Here is a 20,721-nt window from a genome sequence, read left to right on the forward strand (position 1 = left end):
TTCAGGGCCAAGGGCCCAGGGCGGGCGTTCATCCAGGGCCAAGGGCCCAGGGCGGGCGTTCATCCAGGGCCAAGGGTCTAGGGCTGAGGGTCCAGGACCGAGGGTCATCTCCGCCTCCTGCATGCCCCCCACTGGGGATCGGGCCCACAACCTGGGCATGTGCCCTGACCAGGAATCGAACCGGTGACTCTGTGCATGGGTCGATGCTCAACCACTGAGCCACACCGTCCAGGCTAACATAAAATCTAAAAGCACCACATGATGATATAAAGAAGAAAGGGAGAAATAAATCTTTTCAAATAAAAAGCCCCAACACCATTTAGGTGTGGGAGGTTGGGGAGGGGAGTCTGGCGGCGGCAGCAGGTCAGTGTCCTGTTTGTGGGGACCCAAGGCCCCCGATTTCAGCAGGTGTGTGGGCTGAGGGCCTGGCTCATTTCTGTGTCTCCCTCCTGGGTCTCGGCTCCTCAGACTCTTTCAGCTGGAGACGGAGGCCGAGGCCCTGGTGAACTTCCAGCAGTACTCCTCCCTGTTGCCACCCTTCTACGAGAGCTCCACCCACGTCCTGCAGGTGGAGGTCCTGCAGCAGCTGACCGACCTCATCCGCAGCCACCCCAGCTGGTCGGCGGCCCACTTGGCGGTGGAACTGGGCATCCGAGAATGCTTTCATCATAGCCGCATCATCAGGTGGGCGGTGCCTTGCTGGGCGGGGCAGAGCACGGGACCCTTGGGACAATGTATGTGGCAGGATGGGGCCTTCGGGAATCTCTGTCCTGCCTCAGTTCCCCTCCATAAACTCAAAGTTTGCCCAGACTGTGACTTAAAAAGGAGCAGCGTTGCCCCTGGGTTAGAGCACCGGGGCTACACTCAGAAGGAAAAACGCAACATTTCTGGGGTAACTACCAGGTGCCAAGGTCCATCATAGCTGTTTTATACCCACCGTGAACTTGAATTTACTCAACACCGCCATGAAGTATTGTCATCCCAGGGAGAGGTTATGTGATCTGTGCAAGGTCACTCAGCTGGAGGGGCTGAGGAGGCTTCAGATCCGGGGTGGCTCCTTCCAAAGGTCTGGTTGCCTGCCCCTCTGGGAACTGGCACACTTACTCGGGCATCCACTCAGCCAGCATGTGTACCAGTGGGTGCCCTGTGAAGGGACTTGCTGGTCACAGTCCTGTCCCGAGGTGGCCACACGTCCTTTGCTGAGCTCCCAGGCCCAAAGCTCGGGACTCCTGGCTGCCCTTGCCGGTCGGCAGCCGGTTCTTGGACGTCGTGGTGTCTCGTCTCACAGCAGCTGGCCACTTCCTAGGGCAGGGGCGGCAGGGATCGTCTTTATTTTTTGTAGCTAAAGATACTGAAGCCCAGAAAGGTTAAGTGAATTGCCTGGGGTTGGTGAGATTTCTGCCGTCTGTGACCCGTTCTTACTTTAATCTCACCTGAGGATGTTTATTGATTTTAGGGAGTGAGAAACATTGATGTGAGAGAGAAACATCGATTGGTTGCCTCCTATACACACCCCGACCGGTAATCGAACCTGCAGCCTAGGTATGTGCCTTGACTGGGAATCGAACCCACAACCTTTGGTGTACAGGATGATGCTCCAACCTACTGAGCCACCCTTCCAGGGCCTGTGACCTTTTCTATGCCCCCCACCCACCCACTTCAGGCTTGCGTGGCCCTGGGGCACATCTCTTGTACAGTGTGCAGCCGGAACTGAAAATGGATACAAATCACGAGATACAAATAAATTGTGACCCAGCCCGAAGTTTGAACCAGCCAGCTTGAGTGTGGCATGAGTGCTCGTGAGCCCATAGCCCACTTCTCTCTTCCGCACTTGGGTTTCTCAGTGCCCTGCCCCCCTTGTGCCACGTCCGCTCACTCTCTGCCCACCTCCTGCAGCTGTGCCAACAGCACGGAGAGCAAGGAGGGCTGTGCACCCCTGCACCTGGCCTGCCGCAAGGGTGACGCGGAGATCCTGGTGGAGCTGGTGCAGTACTGCCACGCCCAGATGGACGTCACCGACAACAACGGAGAGACCGCCTTCCATTACGCTGTCCAGGGTGACAATTCCCAGGTGCTACAGGTGAGTGGGGTGGGGTGGGGCGACCAGGACCAGGGACAGCTCGCTGGGTCCACCCCTGTCTCTGGGTCCTTAGGCTCAGATGTCACCCTGGGCCTCTCACTGTCCCTCCTTGGTCCTTAAGGCCTAAGCTCCTTTGTGGAAAGTGCACCCCCACCTCGCTCTTCCCTCCCTTGCTCGTCAGGAGACGCATCCTTACTGCTTTGCTCTGACCGTCCTGGGCAAGCCCTCCAACCCAGCAAAGAAACTCAAGGCCGTCCTCCCTGTGGGTTAAGTTCAGCTTTTCCTGAGTACCTCCTGGGAGTGGGACCCCTGAGTGGAGGCATTCATGGTCCCATGGGACCTGAGCTTAACTTTTTTTAAAAAATTGATTTTAGAGAGAGAGGGAGAGAGAGGGGGACAAAGAAGAAGGGGAAAGAGAGAGAGAAAAGAGAAGAGATTTACTGTTCCACTTATTGATGCATTCATTGGTTGATTCTTGTATGTGTTCTGATCGGGGATTGAACCCGCAATCTTGGCGTATGGGAATGATGCTCTAACCAACTGAGCCACCCCATTAGGACCCTGAACTTAACTTTTTACAAGAACTCAAAACAAACAGAACAATTCCATCTGACTCCTTTCGGCATTTATGCCAGAGGCATTCCTGTTAAATACTTGATGAGCTGGGCAGAAAAATACAAATACAAATTTTGAGTCAGTGGATCCAGTGATGTTATTGAAAGGCTACTTTAAATATTAGATAGAAAAGACAGACTACTGGACAATATTTTATTGCCTAAAATTGGAAGATTCTTCTAAAGGTTTTATCCTCGTCCCTGCCTTGGCATCAGAATGGACCTACATTATTCCAGAAAATGTGGATTCACACCTAGTGATCGGCACTCTAGGGGAGGGAATTCCACACCACATCGAACTCCACCCCCACTGAGAACTGAGTGCCCAGCACAGGGCCGCACATCCTGCCCCGGGGCAGAAGGCACGCACACCCTTATCCGTGGTCATGCACCTGTCCTTTGCCATGCGCCTGTCTCCTGCCTGGGCCTGTACGGAGTGTTGTATGTATTCTAGTTAATTCTCAGAATATCCTCTGTGGGTGGGGGTCAGCCTCCTCCTCTCCTTGCTAAAGAAAGTTCAGTGACTTCAAGGAGTTTGCCCAGGGAGGGCCACCGGGCTGTGAGTGGTGGGGCTGGCCCTTGAATCCGGGCCACCCTGCCGTGCTCCCAGGCTGCTGACATGCCCAGCTGGTCACGTGTCGGTGCACAGGCATCATAATTAACCTCAGGGAGACCACATTCAGCCATAAGTGAAGAAATAAAAGCCTCCTTTTTCCATTTTTTTTAAAATCTTCACCAGAGTACATTTTTGCATTTATCTTCAGATGGAGCAGGAGGGAGAGAGGGAGAAAGAGAGAGAGACACATCGACGTGAGAGAGACACATCAACTGGTTGCCACCCACACGACCCCAACCGGGGCCGGGCATGAACCGCAACCCAGGTGCCCTTAGCACAGTGGTTCTCAACATTCCTAATGCCGCGACCCTTTAATACAGTTCCTCGTGTTGTGGTGACCCCCAGCCATAAAATTATTTTCATTGCTACTTCATAACTGTAATTTTGTTACTGTTATGTCTTAGGCGACCCCTGTGAAAGGGTCGTTCAACCCCCAAAGGGGTCGCGATCCACAGGTTAAGAACTGCTGTCTTAGCAGGAACTGAACCCGGGACTCTCTGGTTCATGGGCCGACGCTCTAACTGCTGAGCCAAACCCCCCAGGGCCCCTTTTCCATTTTTTAGTTGAAAAAAAATTCAAGCAGAACAGAAGGATATACAGTGAAGAGGAAGAAACACGACCCTCCCTCCCTGACACCCAGTGCCCAGCCCTAGGTACAACCACATTGTCAGTCTGATCAGAGCGGCTGTGCATGCGTGGTCACTGCCGACCCACACCCCAGCCAACACGGCTCAGCTCCTTTGCCGCCACGGCCTTCCTTCTCTGCTGCTGCTCCTTAAGTTCTGATGAGTGTTCTTGTGAAGTCGGCTTCCCTTCCCCTCAGTGCCCAGGGCCACTGCCAGGGCCCTGCTCTGGGAGGGGCGTGCAGGGCGTCCCACCTGGCCTGGGGCTCCAGCCCACACTGCTTTGCCCCGGCAGCTCCTCGGGAAGAACGCGTCGGCCGGCCTGAACCAAGTGAATAACCAGGGGCTGACCCCGCTGCACCTGGCCTGCCAGATGGGGAAGCAGGAGATGGTCCACGTGCTGCTGCTCTGCAATGCCCGCTGCAACGTCATGGGGCCCAGCGGCTACCCCATCCACACTGCCATGAAGTTCTCCCAGAAGGGGTAAGCCCTCACGCCCCCTCCAGCCCCCTCCCCCACCCCTGCCCCTTGGCATGCTGGGCCTCAGCTCCCTCACACAGGTCCTGATCAGTGACCTCTGCAGGCTCATTAGATGCGCACGAGTCTTGCGCCAGGGGCTGTCTGGGCACATAAATGGGTAGGAGCATGCATCTCAGGCCACGAACTCCACTGTGCAAAGACTAAAACATTAAGTTGTCCTGTAGTGCACCTCAACTTCTGACCGTGGACCTCCCTCAACCAAACTGGAGAAACCATCTTAATCTTCCCCGGGGTCCCCTTTCCAACGTCCCATGTGGTGGTCCAGCTGTAGAATCTCATGTAGCCCCAAGACTCAGAGGGGCCACTGACCTGGGTCCTCTTCCCCCGAAGCCCACCGGCCTGCTCTGAACCCCTAACACTGTGGTGCTCGGGGCTTCTGTGGCCGACTCGAAGCCCAGGAATGGTTGTCAGGGCGGCCCGGGGCCCCACCTGCCTGGATGTGCTTGTCCTTTCTGGTTGGTGGCACTGAGGGGACACAGGTCCCAGGCCCGTTTCAAGGAGCTTTAGAACACTTTCTTATTTCTCCCTCTCCCAGACCTGGGAGACCCTGGTCTCTGGAAATTCTCCACTTTGGGGGGGGGGGGGATTGTTCAAAAGTTGAGTATCTCCAAGTATTACCTAGCAGGTACAGTATCTAGAATGAATGGATGAGTGAGTCCCTCAGCCCCAGGCACTGGCCTTGCAGAGACGGGTAAGAGAACAGCTCCGGACAGAAGTCACCCAAGACCTTCCAGCACCGAGTGCCAGACAGGCAGTGGGAAAGGGCACGGGGGCCACACAGGTTGGGGGCCAGACACTCTCACCCTCCTTCAGATTTTTCCTTCCTCTGGGCACCTGGCTGGCCCCCTGGGGCATTACTGTCCCCTCGAAGGTCTGGTCCAAGCTTAGACAGACCTTTCCTCTCTTCCCTCTAGCACAGCCAAGACGAGCTAGAACTTTACGGAAAACCCGACCAAGGGGCTGGAGACAGCAGCGGCGCTCCCACCCCCAGTCATCAGGTTCCCTAGTTGCAGGTTGCAACCCAAATGGACACAGTGATGTTCATGCTCTCCTGTGCCTGGAGGCTGGCATGATGGCCCTGCTCCTGCTTGGCTAGTCACCCTACAGGGTCTAGTCACCTGCCTGGTCCGTGTGACTTCCAGAACCCTGGTGTTGTCCAGGTTGTTGCCTCCTCAGATACCGTTGGCCGTGTGCCTGCTCTGCCCCACCAAGGCCCCCCTTCGCGGCCTGCTCAGATCTGAGAGGACCATGCCTGGATGACGACACAGGTCTCATGCCTTGGGTGTGTCCCATTGCTCACACAGCTGTGTTCCCCAGTGGGGACACCTCTCTGCCACTGCAGCACAGCTGTGCTCTGAGAATCACACACACCAGTGTGACTGAGAGCGGTTGTCCCAGCTCCAATCTGGAAACCCCCATGTTTGCTGACCTTCCAGGGACTCCAGTTTCCCTGAGTGTGATGTCTTCAAGGCCCAGTAGTGTAGCATGACAGACTGTCCTTCCATTCCAGGGCAGGATAATGCTCCATTGGGTGTACCATATATTTTTTATAAATATGTTTTTATTGATTTTTTTTAGAGAGAGAAAGGAAGGGAGAGAGAGAAACATTGATATGAGAGAGAAACGTGGATCAGCCGCCTCCCGCACACCCCTTACTGGGGATTGAGCCCACAACCCGGGCATGCGCCCTGACAGGGAATTGAACCTGGACCTCTCAGTCCATGGGATGACGCTCAATCCACTGAGCCATACCAGCCGGGCAAGGATGTACTGTATTTTGCTTTTCCATTCATCTGTCAGTGGACACTTGGGTTGCTTCCACCTTTGGCTGCTGTGAATAGTGCCACAGTGAACATACTGTTCACGCCTCTGCTTTCGGTTCCTTTGGTATATGCGTGGGGTGGGGGCAGCTGTCCTCTCAGCCGCCCTGCCTGCCTCTCCTGCAGGATGCAGCCACTGCCTGAAACCAACAGTGGGGGGTCAGGGGGTGGAGGATGGCTGTGTGCCAGGCCCAGAACCTGGTGCTGAACTGTCTGGTCTCCTTTCATTCCTGCCCAGTCCTGTCCAGACTGTCTCCATGTTGCAGAGGTCACTTTCCAGAGGTCACCAGTGAGGAAGCTGGGGCTTGACCTCAAGCCTGTCTGCCTCTAAAGCCAGCACCAGTGAGAGTGATCGCTGATGACTGGAGTTATCAGGGAAGGCTTCCTGGAGGAAGGGGCTTGAGATGTGCCTTGAGGGGCTCATGATATACTAGCTATATCATGGTTGGTTTTGCTGCAACTTTATTTGCAGAAACTCTACCTGATCAGTAGGTGAAGCCCCCGGTCACGACCTCTTCCAGCACCAGGCTACCGCCGGCCTTCCTCACTGTCCCCGGTCTCCTCTCTCCCCAGGTGCGCTGAAATGATCATCAGCACGGACAGCAGCCAGGTGCACAGCAAAGACCCTCGCTATGGAGCCAGCCCCCTCCACTGGGCCAAGAACGCGGAGGTAGGAGGAGTCTGGGGGAGTGGTCCCTGAGCCCTTTGTTCCTCAGCCACCTGAGGAAGGAGGTTCCTGAGGATGGCACTTGGGAGGGTGACCTCGCAGTGGCCCCAGGCAGAGAGGGCCGAGGAGAGACAACATCCTGGCGGTGCCCCAGTGCTCACTGCATGTGATGGGGTCCCCTCTGTGATTTTCCTCTGTGGGAATTGGGAGTCCAGTGTCCTGCCTCTGGAAGTGTGTGGTCAGCAAGGTAGGCGGGAGACAATTCTTTGCAGATTGTCAAGTGCCTCATAAACAGAAGAAGGTGGTGGTCGGTGGTGATGCTGCTGCAGGCTCTGGTGGCATCTCCCGGAGGCCTCTGCCTGAGCCACGCTCGGAGCCCTGGGAGGAGGGAGGGCCCTGGTTTCTCGCCCCCAGGAAGCACAGCTCGGCAGTGCACTGGATGGCCCCAGGGATCATGGCCTGCCCGTAACTGTGATGGGCCAGGAGCGGGGAGATGCCAACCTTTGCAGGGCAGCATCTTCGTGCCAGGAGCTGGCCACCAAGTCAGGCCCTTTTGTGTATGTTCTGTCATTCCTTGTGAGGTAGGGACTTGCATTCCCAGTTTACAGCAGGGAAAGCTGAGGTGCAGAGGGGCGCAGACAGCTGGGGTGCAGTGGGCTTCGCAGCCCAGGCTCCTCCCTACGGCCCCAGGCTCCTCGAGGCTGCTGGGTGGGCAGGGATATAGTTGCCAAGTCCCGAAGAGGGAGCCCACCTTTCCAGGGCCCCAGGGAAGGTGCGGCGTGGGGCCATCTGGGACGGGTCCACGAGAACTTTGCAGGCGAGCACGGGCCTGTGAGCTCCAGGCAGTGACCTGGGAGCCTGTTAGAACAGCAGCACATCCTTAGCTTTTCGTTCCTTCGTTCTTGGGGTGCTGATGGTGTGGGAGCCAAGGTCTACAGCCACCCCCAGGACCGAAGCCTGCCACCTGGGCTCTTCTATTGCTGGAGTTTTCCAGAAACTCATACCTGAAGGCCTCTGAGACAGGAAGCGGCGGTGCCCAGGTGCCGCCCGGCCCCGCTGACTCGGGCCTGGACCGCATCTCCCACAGATGGCCCGCCTGCTGCTGAAACGAGGCTGCGACGTGAACTGCACCAGCTCCGCGGGCAACACGGCTCTGCACGTGGCAGTGCTGCGCGGCCGCTTCGACTGCGTCCTGGTGTTGCTGACCTACGGCGCCAACGCCAATGCCCGCGGGGAGCTGGGCAACACGCCGCTGCACCTGGCCCTGTCGGTGAGCCTGCGGGGCGTGGGAGCGTCTCCTCTGCGCCCGGGACCCTCGCTTCTGTGGTGTGAGAGGGACAGGACAGCTCTGGCTACTGACGGTGGCCTTGGGCAGCTCATGTCCCCTGTGTCAGCCTTGGTGTCCTCACCTGGGAAATGGAGGTGTCAGCACCCACCTGGCAGAGTTGTCCAGAGGAGTAAATGGTAGACACTTGGTAGCTATGAGGACTATCTAAATGACACATGCAGGGCCTGGCACGAGTGAGTGGCCCAGAGGGGAGCATCCTCCTCCCCTGCGTTACTGGGGAACAGCGTCATCTGTGTGTTGTTCTCATCTCCCTGGTAGACTCTAAGCTCCCGGGAGGCAGGGCCTGCTTCCACGTCCGGGCGGCCCGTGGTTGGTGTCGCCATGTTCGCTGGTTTATTGTAGAGCATAGTTCCTGCCCTGAGGGGCCCTGCAGTCTGCTCAGACGGCTGCAGCGTGAACATACTGCGCGCAGGGGAGGGAATGTTCTCGTGGGTGTGCGTGTGTGTGTGTGTGACTGCAGCAACACCACGTGCACAGAAGTCTGTTAATAAGTCTCGGAGTGATAGACTGGGAGAGACCCTGGGACTCTGAAGAAGTCGCTTTAGGACAAATTCAGAAACATCCTGTTTTATCCAAAGGTCATGATTGTAGAGCAGTGTTGCTCAAAAGGCTGAAGTTATAAATAAAACCATGGACATTTTTAGTACTGAATGGGCCCTTAGAATTATCCAGTTCAGCAGTTCTCAAACATCTTGGTCTGTTTCGTCCCTTTATACTCTTAAAAACTATTGAAGACCCCCGAGACTTTTTTTATATGAACTTATTTGTCTATAGTTAAAATATTAGAAATTAAAAGTAAGAAAATTTCAAAATATTCATTTAAAAATAACCACAGTTTACCAAATACTGATATAAATATTTTTATGAAAAACAATTTTTTTAAAAAACAAAAATAATTGAGAAGAGACGGCATTGTTTTACATTTTTGTGAATCTCTTTTATTATTATTGTTAATCCTCATCCAAGGATATTTCTTCATTTATTTTTAGATCGAGTGGAGGGGGGGGAGACATCAATGTGAAAGAGACCCATCGATTGGTTGCCTCCTGCACAGCCTACGCCCCTGAAGCAAACCCTCCACCCTTTGGTCCGAGGGCCAGCGCTCTGATCGCTGAGCCCAACCGTCCAGGGCACATTTTTGTGAATCTTTAATGCCTGGCTTCAGAGAAGACACGAATCTCCTATCTTCTGCCATATATATTCTGTTGCAGTATGTTGTCGGATTTGTTGAGAATATGGAGAAAATCTGGCCTCACAGAGCTATGTCGTTGGAAGAGATAAGTAGTTATACCTTTTCAGACCATTGTGAATACCCCGAGACCTCAGCAAACTCGGCGGGGTAGTTGCTGGCAGGTCGGTCGCAGTCCACGCACTTCTCGCACGTTCCTCTCCACGGCACCACTGGCCCTTTGCGTGGATCTTCCCTGTCTTCCCTGGAAAAGATTGCCTCCCTGCGTAGGCACAGCTTCCAAAAACGTGCACCCATTTCATATGAAACCCCCCATTTGTAAGTAGCACCCAGTCTCATCGGAAAAGTCTACCTTCTAGGAAGCTGCGAAGCCCGTCATGGGATCCACAAGAGTTGTAGTGTTTGTTTGAAAGCTTACATTTCGCATTGGCACAGAATACCGCCTGTCGTTTTTCTTGACGCGACAGGCTCGCTGCTTTCATTTCTGAGAAAACGTCGCTTGGTACCCAAGGCGGAGCAGCCATCATTGCCCGGCAGTCGTTCTTCTCGAGTGGAAGTGGTGTCGCTGAGGACCAGCAGCTGGTTCTGCTCAGCTCCAGCAGCCGGGCATGGGCTTCCCTCGGGACACGTCACGCTTTGTTACACACAAGGCCGTGGATGCCTTCCGTGCTCCATGTGCGACCGCACACGCAGGTGTGGGAGTTAACAGGGCACAGCTCCTTCTGCTCCGCCACGGGCGTTCTCAGGAGAAACGGCTTGTGCGTCGTGACCGCGAGCGCGCGGAGGAAGCAAGCTGGGACACTGTTCGTTCGGCGCCCCTGCCCTGCTCAGTGCTGCGGCACGGCGTTTGCCCGCTGCGGCTTCAGATTTCTTGTTTACCCTCACCCAAGGATATTTTTCCACTGATTTTTAGAGTGAAAGGAAGGGGGGGGCATCGATGTGAGAGAGACACATCAGTTGGTTGCCTCCCACAGGACCCTGGCTGGGGCTGGGGATCGGACCTGCGACCCTTCAGTCCTCAGGCCGATGCTCTAACCACTGAGCACACAGGCCAGGGCCCCACTGTTGTTTTTACACCATCGGTGCAATGAAAATTGTCTTAACCTCCCAACCTTCTCGAAGCATCTCGCATGTTCGTGGGGGCCCACAGATCTTACTTTGAGAACTGCTGATGGATTTCACTGTTTCCCAGACTGCAGTCCCTTGCAATTCCATCTTTCCAGTTCTTGGCACATTCATGAACCACTTCTACAGTGATGTACTTAATCATTTCTTTTTTTTTTTTATCCTCACCCAAGGACATTTTTGCATTTATCTCCAGACATAGCAAGAGGAAGAGAGAAAGAAACATCAATGTGAGAGAGACACATCGACTGGCTGCCACCCACACAACCCCAACTGGGGCCAGGGACAAACTGCAACCGAGGTAGGTGCCCTTAGTGGGAACCGAACCCGGGTCTCTGTGGACCGCAGGCCGATGCTCTAACCACAGAGCCAAACTGGCCAGAGCCTTAATCATTTCTTTGAGTTGGCTTGCTTTTAAACTTACATTTATTTAGGAAATGTTGTATCACTGCCATACGTGGTCAAACCAGTGCCACAAATAAAAGGTAACCCAAAAAGCACGACATACCTAATGTTGAAAACACACATATTTACCTGTGCCCATATAAATCCGAATGGCAGGTGAAGAGCTGTTTGCACAACTGTGTTCTAGACACACCTCTTCATGCTCTAGGCAGGGAAATCAGGCCCCAGGAGGAGGGAGGTAATAAGCGAGAGCTCTGGCCTCTTGGCAGCCAGTGTTCTGGCTGGTCCTGGGAAGCCCAGCCCCGCCCTGCCAGCAGATGTCACTGCACGGTGCTGTGTGCGGGAGGCTGCACTTGACAGCGGCCATGAGGAAGGACATGTGCTTGGTGACCCCCTCAGAGCCGGCACCCTGGACTGATGAGCATGACAGCCTTCCCTTTCCTTGCTCGCCCTCTCCTGCTGCTCCTAAAAGCAATCAGGAAGTGACCTTCAGCGTCCCGCGGCTCCTGGGTCAGGGTGGCAGAGGCATTGCTTCCTGTGAGAAGGAGCAGGTGGGGCTGGAGGCTGGTGAGTTAATTCCAGTGTCTGCTTGGGGTTTGAAACCCTCGCCTGAGGATACTCAGCCTGCTTCTCAGGGTACCGGCCTTCAGACTGCAGACTTGGGAATATCAGATCGAGGGGTGGCAGAGCAAAGGTCCCAGTGTCTCTCCCCAGTGTCTGCTGAGGGGAGGTCCACAGAGTTGATGGGTGGGGTGGAAGAGGCCGGGGTCCTTTTTCTCTGTTTCCCTGAGCTGTTGCTCTTTCCCCCACACACTCCATCCCTAACAGAAAGGCAACGTGGAGATGATCAAGGCGCTCATCGTGTTCGGGGCAGAGGTGGAAACTCCAAATGACTGTGGGGAGACCCCCGCATGCATAGCCTCCAAGATCAGCAAACGTATGTGCTCGTCGCTCTTGGTCGAGGTGGGCAGGGTGGGGGGTGCCAGACTGGGGAGGAGGGAAGCCCCAGCTGTTGGGTACCAGCAGCCTGTTTGTACGCATCCCCAGTTGCTCCCTGCTCAGGGCTTCTCGGAGGACCTGGGAGGCTGAGATTGGAAGCTTTTTTAAAAAAAAATTTTTTTCTTTATTGACCCTAAAGAGAGAGGAAGGGAGAGGGAGAGAGAGATAGAAATACCCATGTGAGACAACATCGATTAGCCGCCTCCTGCACGCTCCCCACTGGGGATTTGGCCCACAACCTGGGCATGTGTCCTGACTGGGAATCGAACCAGCGACCTCTTGGTGCATGGGTCAACGCTCAACCACTGAGCCACATGGGTTGGGCTGAGACAGGAAGCTTTTTCCCCCAAGAACTGGGGCCCTGATCAGTAGATGGGGCCCACCAAGGGGCGTGCCAAGCCAGTGTCTTCTCCTGTGCAGCCCCATCCCACCTCAGGGTGCCAGGACTCGGGGGGTAGATAGGCAGCAGCTGCAGCCCTCTTCCTCGGTTGTGAAGAATTCACTGATGGAGCCGCTGTCCACAAGTGCATGCATGTCCCCGTGCTCACAGGCACGCCGCACGCATTGCGCTGCACAAGTGTACACACGTGTCCCCGTGCTCACAGGCACACCGCACGCATTGCGCTGCACAAGTGTACACGCATGTCCCCGTGCTCACAGGCACACCACACGCATTGCACTGCACGAGAGTGTGTGTGCCCCGTGCCCTCAGTTACACTGCATGCCCTGCATGCTCACTTGATGAGCCTTGGCTTCAGGACTGGAAACAGCAGATTCTCCTCACCAGAAGCCCGGACCCCCCTCTGGAGGGTTTCAGGGAGCTGTGGAGGTTGCTGTGGGTGTGTACATGCCAATGTGGGCAAGCATGTGTGTATGCATGTGTGCGCACTCCCTCTTGTGGCATCCTTCTCAGTCATCCCATCTGGTAGAGGGGCGTACACACCCTCTGGCTGGCCAGTCCCTTTCGAGTCCTGAAGGAGACTCCATTCAGTGGTTCTGAGAATGGCTGAGTGGGGAGGTGGAGTCAAAGGGAATGGAGTTCTCAAAGTACTCAGGTGGGGCCACACCGACCTGCTCCTTCCATGTCTACAGCGACCCCCAGCACCTTTCCTGGCCCCAGGAACCCGCTTTGGATGTCGCAGACTAGAGTCTGCGTGTCCTGTCAGTGTGGGGTCGGGCGTCCGGGCACCTTGCCCAACATACCCAGGCAGCCTGGTAGATGGGGGAGGGGTCATTCGTGGAAAGGAGAGGCCTCTCACATGCATGATGACATCTCTTCTGATCCTGTGTGATCTCCCCCTCCCCACACTGTCACCAGTTGTCACCAGGAGGACAGTCTTAACTCTGCTGAAAAACATAGGGGTCGGCCACCACTCCCCAGTCCTCCCTGGGGCCCCCGCGGAGCCGGGCTCCCCAGCAACACAGCATTCCTTCTCCCTGGAGAGGTCGCAGCCCCCGATGATCAGCTTAAACAACCTAGGTAGGCGCCCACCCTCTCCCGCACCCTGTTCCCTCCTCTCCAGCTGGTGCCCAGCCTCTCAGATCAGAGCTCCGGAAAGAAATGGGCCCCAGCGTGGAAGCCTGTGGAGTGAGCCGGAGGGAGGGTGGGCGGGGTTTGTTAGCCTCTGGAGGCTGCCAGCAGCCCATGGGGCCCAGAGGCATGGTCCCTGGCTGCTGTTCCGTGGTCCATTTTCCTGAGAGGTTGCCTGGACACAGGTCTTAGGTCTGGGCACCCAAGAGGTGGGTGCTGTCATGGCCTCTCTGTGGCCCCTGGGTGCTCAGGGCAGGCAGTGAGGTGTACTGTTGGGGCCCAGGGCCCCTGGCCCTCTGGCTTCAACAAGGAGTGTTTCTGCCATGCTGCTGAATCTCTGCCAGGCTGAGGCCTGTGTGCTCCCCCCTGGCCCTTTCTGTGACCTACAGGCTTTTTTTTGTTACTAGTCCTCACCCAAGAATATTTTTCCATTCATTTTTAGATAGAGTGGAAGGGAGGGAGGAAGAGAGAGAGAAACATCAATGTGAGAGACACACATCAATCCGCCCCCTGCACGACCCTGACTGGGGCCACGGATTGAACCTGCAACCCAGGCATGTACCCCTGACCGGGAATCAAACCTGGGACACTTCATTCTGAGGGCTAGTGCTCTAACCACTGCACACACTGGCCAGGACAGCCTGCAGACTTTATTTTTTTTTTATCCTCACCGGAGGATATTTTTCCATTTTTTGTACAGATAGAGTGGGAGGGAGAGAGAGGAAGGGAGAGAGAGTGAGAAACATTGACGTGAAGGGACACATTGAGTGGCTGCCACCCGCACGACCAACCAGGGCCGGGGACAAACTGCAACCGAAGTACGTGCCCTTAGCGGGAACCGAACCCGGGTCTCTCCGGACCGCAGGCCAACGCTCTAACCGCTGAGCCAAACTGGCCAGAGCAAAGATCACCATTCTTTTTTTTTTTTTGGTGGTACATGCCCCTAGCGGGAACTGAACCCAGACCTCTCTGGTCCACAGGCCTATACTCAACCGCTGAGCCAAACAGGCCAGAGCCAGCCTGTAGACTTTAGATAGCTAAAGGCAGCCAGCAGCTGCCCCCGGCATCCTTGGTCCCCGTGGGGATGGCCCCGGGGAGACTGGTCTCCTGTGAGCTAGCCGACCCAGGCAGTCAGAAACCCATCCTTGGCAAGCCGGCCTTTATTTTTTTCCTTTTCTGTTGAGGAAACAGACCAGCACCTCCAGCCAGGATAGCCCAGCCAAACATGGAGCTCAGGAGAGGCGGGGCCAGCAGCCAGTTAGTCCTCTGGCCCCGCCTCTTTCTTCCCACCCATCCCCATCCAGAACCTGCCCCCCTCTTTATCTCTCAATTTTACAGGCGGTCAGTCACCCCAGTCAGGCCGGATGGTGGGCCTGGACGGGGCATCTGATGGGTAATGCCTGGGCCTAGAGGGGCCACAGAGCCCGCCATGCCCAAGCCGTAGCCAGTCCCTCTGCTCCCTGTTCTCAGCGGCATGCTGATGCCTGCACCCTTCCTTAACCGCCCCTGCCTGGCGCTCTGTGCACTCTCTCCTGCCCAGTCTCCGCTGTCTGCCCACTCTCTGGCCACCTGCCCAGGTTGGGGGCACCCACCTTGCTGCCTGCCTTCCTGCTTTGTTGCTCATAGACCCATGCACAGCACGGGTGGTGTGGGCACCCAGCAGATCCAGATGGCCCGGGGGCCCGGCTGCTTGTCAGGAGGGCAGCTCATGTGCAGGGTGGGCACAGGGAAGGCAGGGATGGAGTGGACGGGTGCATCCAAGTCAGGACCTGCTGAGGAAGTTTCCAGAAGGATGAAGGGCATCAGAAGTATGGTTGGGTGTCTCCCTCCATTCATGGAGTTAAATCCCAGGGAACATCCTGACTCAGCCCTTTGGCTCAGTGACCTTGGATGAGCCATGTGACCTCTTGGAGAATTCACAGTTCTGATGACGGTGGCTGTCAGCAGCACACGAATATGTGAAGAAATGCACTGTGCATGGGAGCACAGGGCACGTCCGGGTGCTTGTGCCTCGTGGCCTTGGGAGGGAGACACTGAGGAGCATCCAGGCACTGGCCGGGCAGGGTGGGGCCCTTACCAGAGCAGTGGGCTCCCATCTGTTCCAGCCTCTCTCCCAGGGGCCTGCAGGCTCTGGCCCAGCTGTTTCCTGGAACAAAGAGCCCGGGGGCAGGTAGATGCCCCTGTTAGGGACGTGGGGTGAGGGCACGGCTTCAGATTTGCTCCAGGACCCTTGGGGGGCGGGGGGCGCTGGCACCTGCCCGGCCTCTGCCCACCCAGCCCTGTGCCCTGCAGAGCTGCAGGACCTGGTGCACATCTCCCGGGCCCGGAAGCCAGCCTTCATCCTGAGCTCTATGCGGGACGAGAAGCGGACGTAAGTGAGGAGGGAAGGAGGGCCGTGTCTGTGGCCTCTGCTGGGGTCCACAGAGGGCTCGGGGCTTTGTCTAGTCGCCCGCAGTCCTGGGAGGCGGTGTGAGTCCTCTAGTTCCCTGCGCCCCCTGCACCCTTCCTGGACACGGGGCAGAAGTGAGAGTCAGGATGCCCTGTGGGGACTTTTCCAGGCGGGTCTGTGAGCCACAGCTCAGCCTTGTTCTGCCCGTTGATCCCTCCATTGCCAGCCCCGCCTCCTCAGAAGGGTCCCTTGCCTGTTTGCCCCTCTGGTCAGGCTCTGTAGGCCTCCAGTGACAGCACGGCCTCCCTGCCCCCGCTGGGCTCGCTTCAGGGTGGCAGCTTGGCTGGGAAAGGACAGGGACCTGCAGGCAGGCCGCGCCGGCCTCCTCCACGGAGCAGCGGTGCATTAAAAGGCCTCCGTGCGCACTGTGGAGCAGAGCCAGTCCCTGGCCTCAGACGCACCGTCCAGCGGGGAGGGCAGCAAACTAGGACGCTCAAGGAGGCAGAGTGCTCCACGCTAAGGAAGTGCGTGGGCAGGGGCCGGGGCCGGGGCCGGCAGAGCTGGAGGTGCCGATGGCCTCGGAGCAGGCTCTCCGCAGTGACATGTAGACTGAGATGGAGCCATAAGGAGACCAGGAGGACAGTTCCAGTTTTGCGCACAGACCATGGAGGCCTCCCCCGGGGGCAAGGGGCTGGGCAGGCCAGTGCGGGGGACATGTCAGGGCCTGCGGGACAGCGTGCCACCGAGGAGGCAGCAGACCTGGTCCAGATCAAGCCAGCATCCCTTGACCACCCATGTGACTTTCGTGGTCACCTAACCCCTGAGCTTCATTTCCTTCATTCCTTCACAGTCACGCATGGGTCACAGAGTGCCCACCTCTAAGGGACGTGGGGCATTGTAGTGAGTTCCTGCTGGCAAAAGTCCCTCGCAGCTCCCAGCACATAGACCGTGCTTCCTCCCTGCCCCTTCTCCCCACTGCTCCCCGCTGGTAGAGGGCCCTGACCCTGCCCTGCCACCTGTTCCTGCCTGGCTGTAGGGTACTGGCACCTCCCTGAGCTTGTTTATTTACTTTTTATCCTCACCCCAGGACACTTTTTTTTTTTTTTGCATTTATATTCAGATAGAACGAATGGAAGGGAGAGAGAGAAATATCGATGTGAGAGACACATCGACTGGTTGCCATCCACACGACCCCAAACAGGGCGGGGGACAAACTGCAACCAAGGTATGTGCCCTTAGCGGGAACCAAACCCAGGACTCTCTGGTCCACAGGCCGACGCTCTGACTGCTGAGCCAGACTCCCCCAGCCTTGTTAATTCAAACAGACTTTATCGGGCACCTGGGAGTGGGAATCCAGACCTGATCAAAACCCAGTGACTGTCCTCACCGAGCTCCCCATCCAGCTGGGGGGCAGACCCAGGTGTCTGCTGAAGTGGCACCTGGCCGGTTAGGTGCCCTCAGCTGCCCCTTACCTTCCTTGGCTTCCTCTGCTGCACTTCTCACCTCCTGAAAGACACATTTATTCCTTCATGGCTTCGCTGCCCCCGCAAAGCCCCATAGCACGGAGCCCTGCTGGGCTTGGTCTCCCGCGCACGGGCGGCTGCCACAGCACCGACGCCCAGGGAGGTAAGGGGCGGGCTGTGACGAACCTCTTCTCCCACTGCTGTCCCCACCACAGCCACGACAACCTGCTGTGCCTGGACGGAGGGGGCGTGAAAGGCCTGGTCATCATCCAGCTCCTCATCGCCATCGAGAGGGCCTCCGGCGTCGCCACCAAGGACCTCTTCGACTGGGTGGCCGGGACCAGCACCGGGGGCATCCTTGCCCTGGCCATTCTGCACAGTGAGGGCAGATCCCTGGAGGGCAGGCGCAGGGCGGGTTGGGGTCAGGACCTGCAGACTTCTGGGTAGGCCTTGTCTTGACTCAAGTGACCTGTCTGGGCTGCGTGATGCTGCCTGTGGGGGCCTCCCAGAACAGCCCCAGCCCTGCCCGGGCCGGAATCCGTCTTGGCCTCGGCATCCCTGACCGATCCCTGCCTGGTCCAGTCAGTTCCATGCTGTCCGAGGGCCCTCCAGGTCTGAAGGCACCAGGGGAGGCCCTTCCGCACCTGAGGCCTCAGGGCCAGGCCTGTGCGAGGTGCTAGGGTCCAGGGGTGGGTCAGACGCACACTCCACTCAGGGAGCCCCTGTCTCATGGGAGCAGCAAGGCCTCTGGTGTTCACTGAGGGAGGAGGCCATGGCCCAGAAGTCCGGGGTCTCCGGGGACATGGGCACAGGAAGTGGCTGAGAGCCGCGTCCCTGGGACTCTGGGGAGAGAAGGATCGGCAGGTGGCAGGTGGCCAGGCTATGTCATCCCAGCAGTTCACTGCCCAGGATTTCACGTTGTTTTTATGATTGGCACCGCAGCCTTGTGAGGTTGCAACCAGGGAAACTGAGGACTGGGGGGGTCACCAGTGAGTCAGGCAGAGCCAGGCCGGTCTCCATCAGTACGCCTGCTCTCTCCCCTGGCTCCAGGTCCCAGTCGCTCTCTGCCTTCCCTCTGAGGAGAGCCTTCTCGGGGGCCTGCCTCAGCCCAGGGGACGTCAGGTGGGTGGTATGGGGAGAATCCCTAGCCTCTTCTCCAGAAAGGGGCACTTCCTTCTTCAGAGGACATGCGCCCCCCATCTAGGGTGTTCAGACTCCTGAGAGCTATGGGAGAAGGGATCTGGGAAGTCGCCCAGTTCAACTTGCGCACAGGTGGAAGCCCCCTCCCCAGCCCCCTGCATGCACAGCCCTGGCCGGTGAGGCGCACTGGGCACCTCAGTGTCCTGGGAGGCCAGCCTGCCTCTGCCCCTGGTGTCGGAGGCTCAGAGAACAGGGCTGGGCCTTCTGTTGTGTGACAAACAGGATAGATGCGGATTTACAAGCTTATGCACTTTCAGGGCCCTTCTCCAGGGAACATACAAAATCATGAACACAAATTCAAGTCCAGAGCCTTGGGCTGCTGAGGGCACCTGCCCGTGGGGAGGTGCAGAGGAGAGGCCCGGGAGCCCAGGCTTGGTCAGTCTACCTGCCAGTTCCAGCCACTGCTGGCCTCCGGGCTGGCCCATGCTCAGGCCCTGTCACCCCGCCTCTGACCCGCTTGTTCCTAGGCAAGTCCATGGCCTACATGCGTGGTGTGTACTTCCGCATGAAGGACGAGGTGTTCCGGGGCTCGCGGCCCTACGAGTCTGGGCCCCTGGAGGAGTTCCTGAAGCGGGAGTTTGGCGAGCACACCAAGATGACAGACGTCAAGAAGCCCAAGTAAGCCTGCTCACTGGGACTGTGGCCTCAGCTGTGCCTCTTCGGCTGTTCTGGGCAGAGGCTCCCTGTCCTGGTCTGATTAAAGCTGAGGGGGTGGGGGGAACAGCTTCTTCCCATGGAAACGAGGGGCTTCTGGAGAACACGGATGGAAAACACCCTCCAGCCCTGGCAGGTTTGGTTCAGCGGTTAGAGCATCGGCCTGTGGTCCTGAGAGACCCGGGTTCGGTTCCCGCTAAGGGCGCGTACCTCGGTTGCAGTTTGTCCCCGGCCCTGGTTGGTTGTGCGGGTGGCAGCCACTTGATGTGTTCCTTTCACATCGATGTTTCTCTCTCTCTCTCTGTTCCTCTCTCTCCCTCCCACTCTACCTGAACATAAAATGGAAAAATGTCCTCGGGTGAGGATAAAAAAAAAAAAAAAGAAAGAAAACACCCTCCACCCATATCTGGTGTTTTCCTGCACGTCCGAGGGTCAGAGGGGCTCGCTCCTCATTGGGCACACATCCAGGACCTCTTGGCTAGCAGGCTCTGCCCAGGCTGTGTGAGCACGCGTGCGCTGGGGAAGAGGGGAATGGATGCACCCACTAGGTGCAAAGGCTTACGCTGTGGTGGGGAGATCAGTGACCTGAAAAAACAGCAGCCACACAAGGCAGTGTGTGCTTAGTTGAAGAGGTTCCAGAAGAGCCGACAGCACTTCTGCTTTGCAGTACTCCCCACCCCGAACTACTTCATTGTCTGTGTAATGCCTGTCTTGCCAGCCAGACAGTGAGCTCACGGAAGTAGGAACATGACTGCCCTGATTTTTCTGTAGCCCCAGCACCTAGCACAGTGCCTGCCTCAGACCAGACCATTGAAAAGTGTTCAACTGACTATCCATGGAAGCAAAAGGGAGAGAGGACGGGGGGTGAGGTGGTCAGGGAGGGCTTCCTGGAGGAAGCGAAGTATGAGTGAGGCCTTGAGGGTTTGGGAGGATTTCTTTTTATAATAAAGCTTTTCTTTTCTTTCTTGTTTTTTTTTTTTATCTTCACCCGAGGACATTTTTTTTGCATTTATCTTCAGATAGAGCAGGAAGGAGAGAGGAAGGGAGAGAGAGGGAAACATCGATGTGAGAGAGACACACCAAGTGGTTGCCACCCACACAACCCCAATGGGGCTGGGGACAAACTGCAACCGAGGCACGTGCCCTTAGCGGGAACTGAACCCGGGTCTCTGGTCCACAGGCCAACGCTCTAACCGCTGAGCCAAACTGGGCAGGGTTTCTTTTTTTTTTTTTTTTTTTTATTGAAGAGTAATGCATAGTCTTTTGAGGAGATTTGGAAAATACAGAGAAAAACAGGAGGAAAGTACCATCCATGATTTCTTAACGAAAGTACAGTGTTTTTGTTTTTGTTTGTTTCTTTCTTTTTGTTAATCCTCATCCAAGAATATGTTTCCATCAATTTTTAGATAGAGTGGGGGGGAGAGAGAGAGAGAGAGAAAGAAACATTGAGGTGAGAGA

General features: G+C 56.6%; 1 protein-coding gene across 4 annotated transcripts in view; it reads left to right on the top strand.

Annotated features, from left to right (window-relative positions):
• Window positions 1-20,721, top strand: part of PLA2G6 (phospholipase A2 group VI) — a 56,994-nt gene that overhangs the window by 23,803 nt on the left and 12,470 nt on the right. For 3 of the 4 annotated variants that reach the window (XM_036251689.1, XM_036251688.1, XM_036251690.1), the window contains exons 3-12: window positions 469-684; window positions 1,897-2,080; window positions 4,229-4,416; window positions 6,867-6,963; window positions 8,048-8,230; window positions 11,856-11,964; window positions 13,345-13,506; window positions 15,850-15,928; window positions 17,625-17,788; window positions 19,077-19,227. In XM_036251689.1, the coding sequence (XP_036107582.1) occupies window positions 469-684; window positions 1,897-2,080; window positions 4,229-4,416; window positions 6,867-6,963; window positions 8,048-8,230; window positions 11,856-11,964; window positions 13,345-13,506; window positions 15,850-15,928; window positions 17,625-17,788; window positions 19,077-19,227 (1,533 nt within the window). The remainder of the gene's footprint in view (window positions 1-468; window positions 685-1,896; window positions 2,081-4,228; window positions 4,417-6,866; window positions 6,964-8,047; window positions 8,231-11,855; window positions 11,965-13,344; window positions 13,507-15,849; window positions 15,929-17,624; window positions 17,789-19,076; window positions 19,228-20,721) is intronic. The other variant, XM_036251691.1, reaches the window with a different exon arrangement.

This window comes from Molossus molossus, unplaced genomic scaffold, assembly GCF_014108415.1.
Source record: "Molossus molossus isolate mMolMol1 unplaced genomic scaffold, mMolMol1.p scaffold_m16_p_10, whole genome shotgun sequence".
Taxonomy (NCBI): Eukaryota; Metazoa; Chordata; class Mammalia; order Chiroptera; family Molossidae; genus Molossus; species Molossus molossus.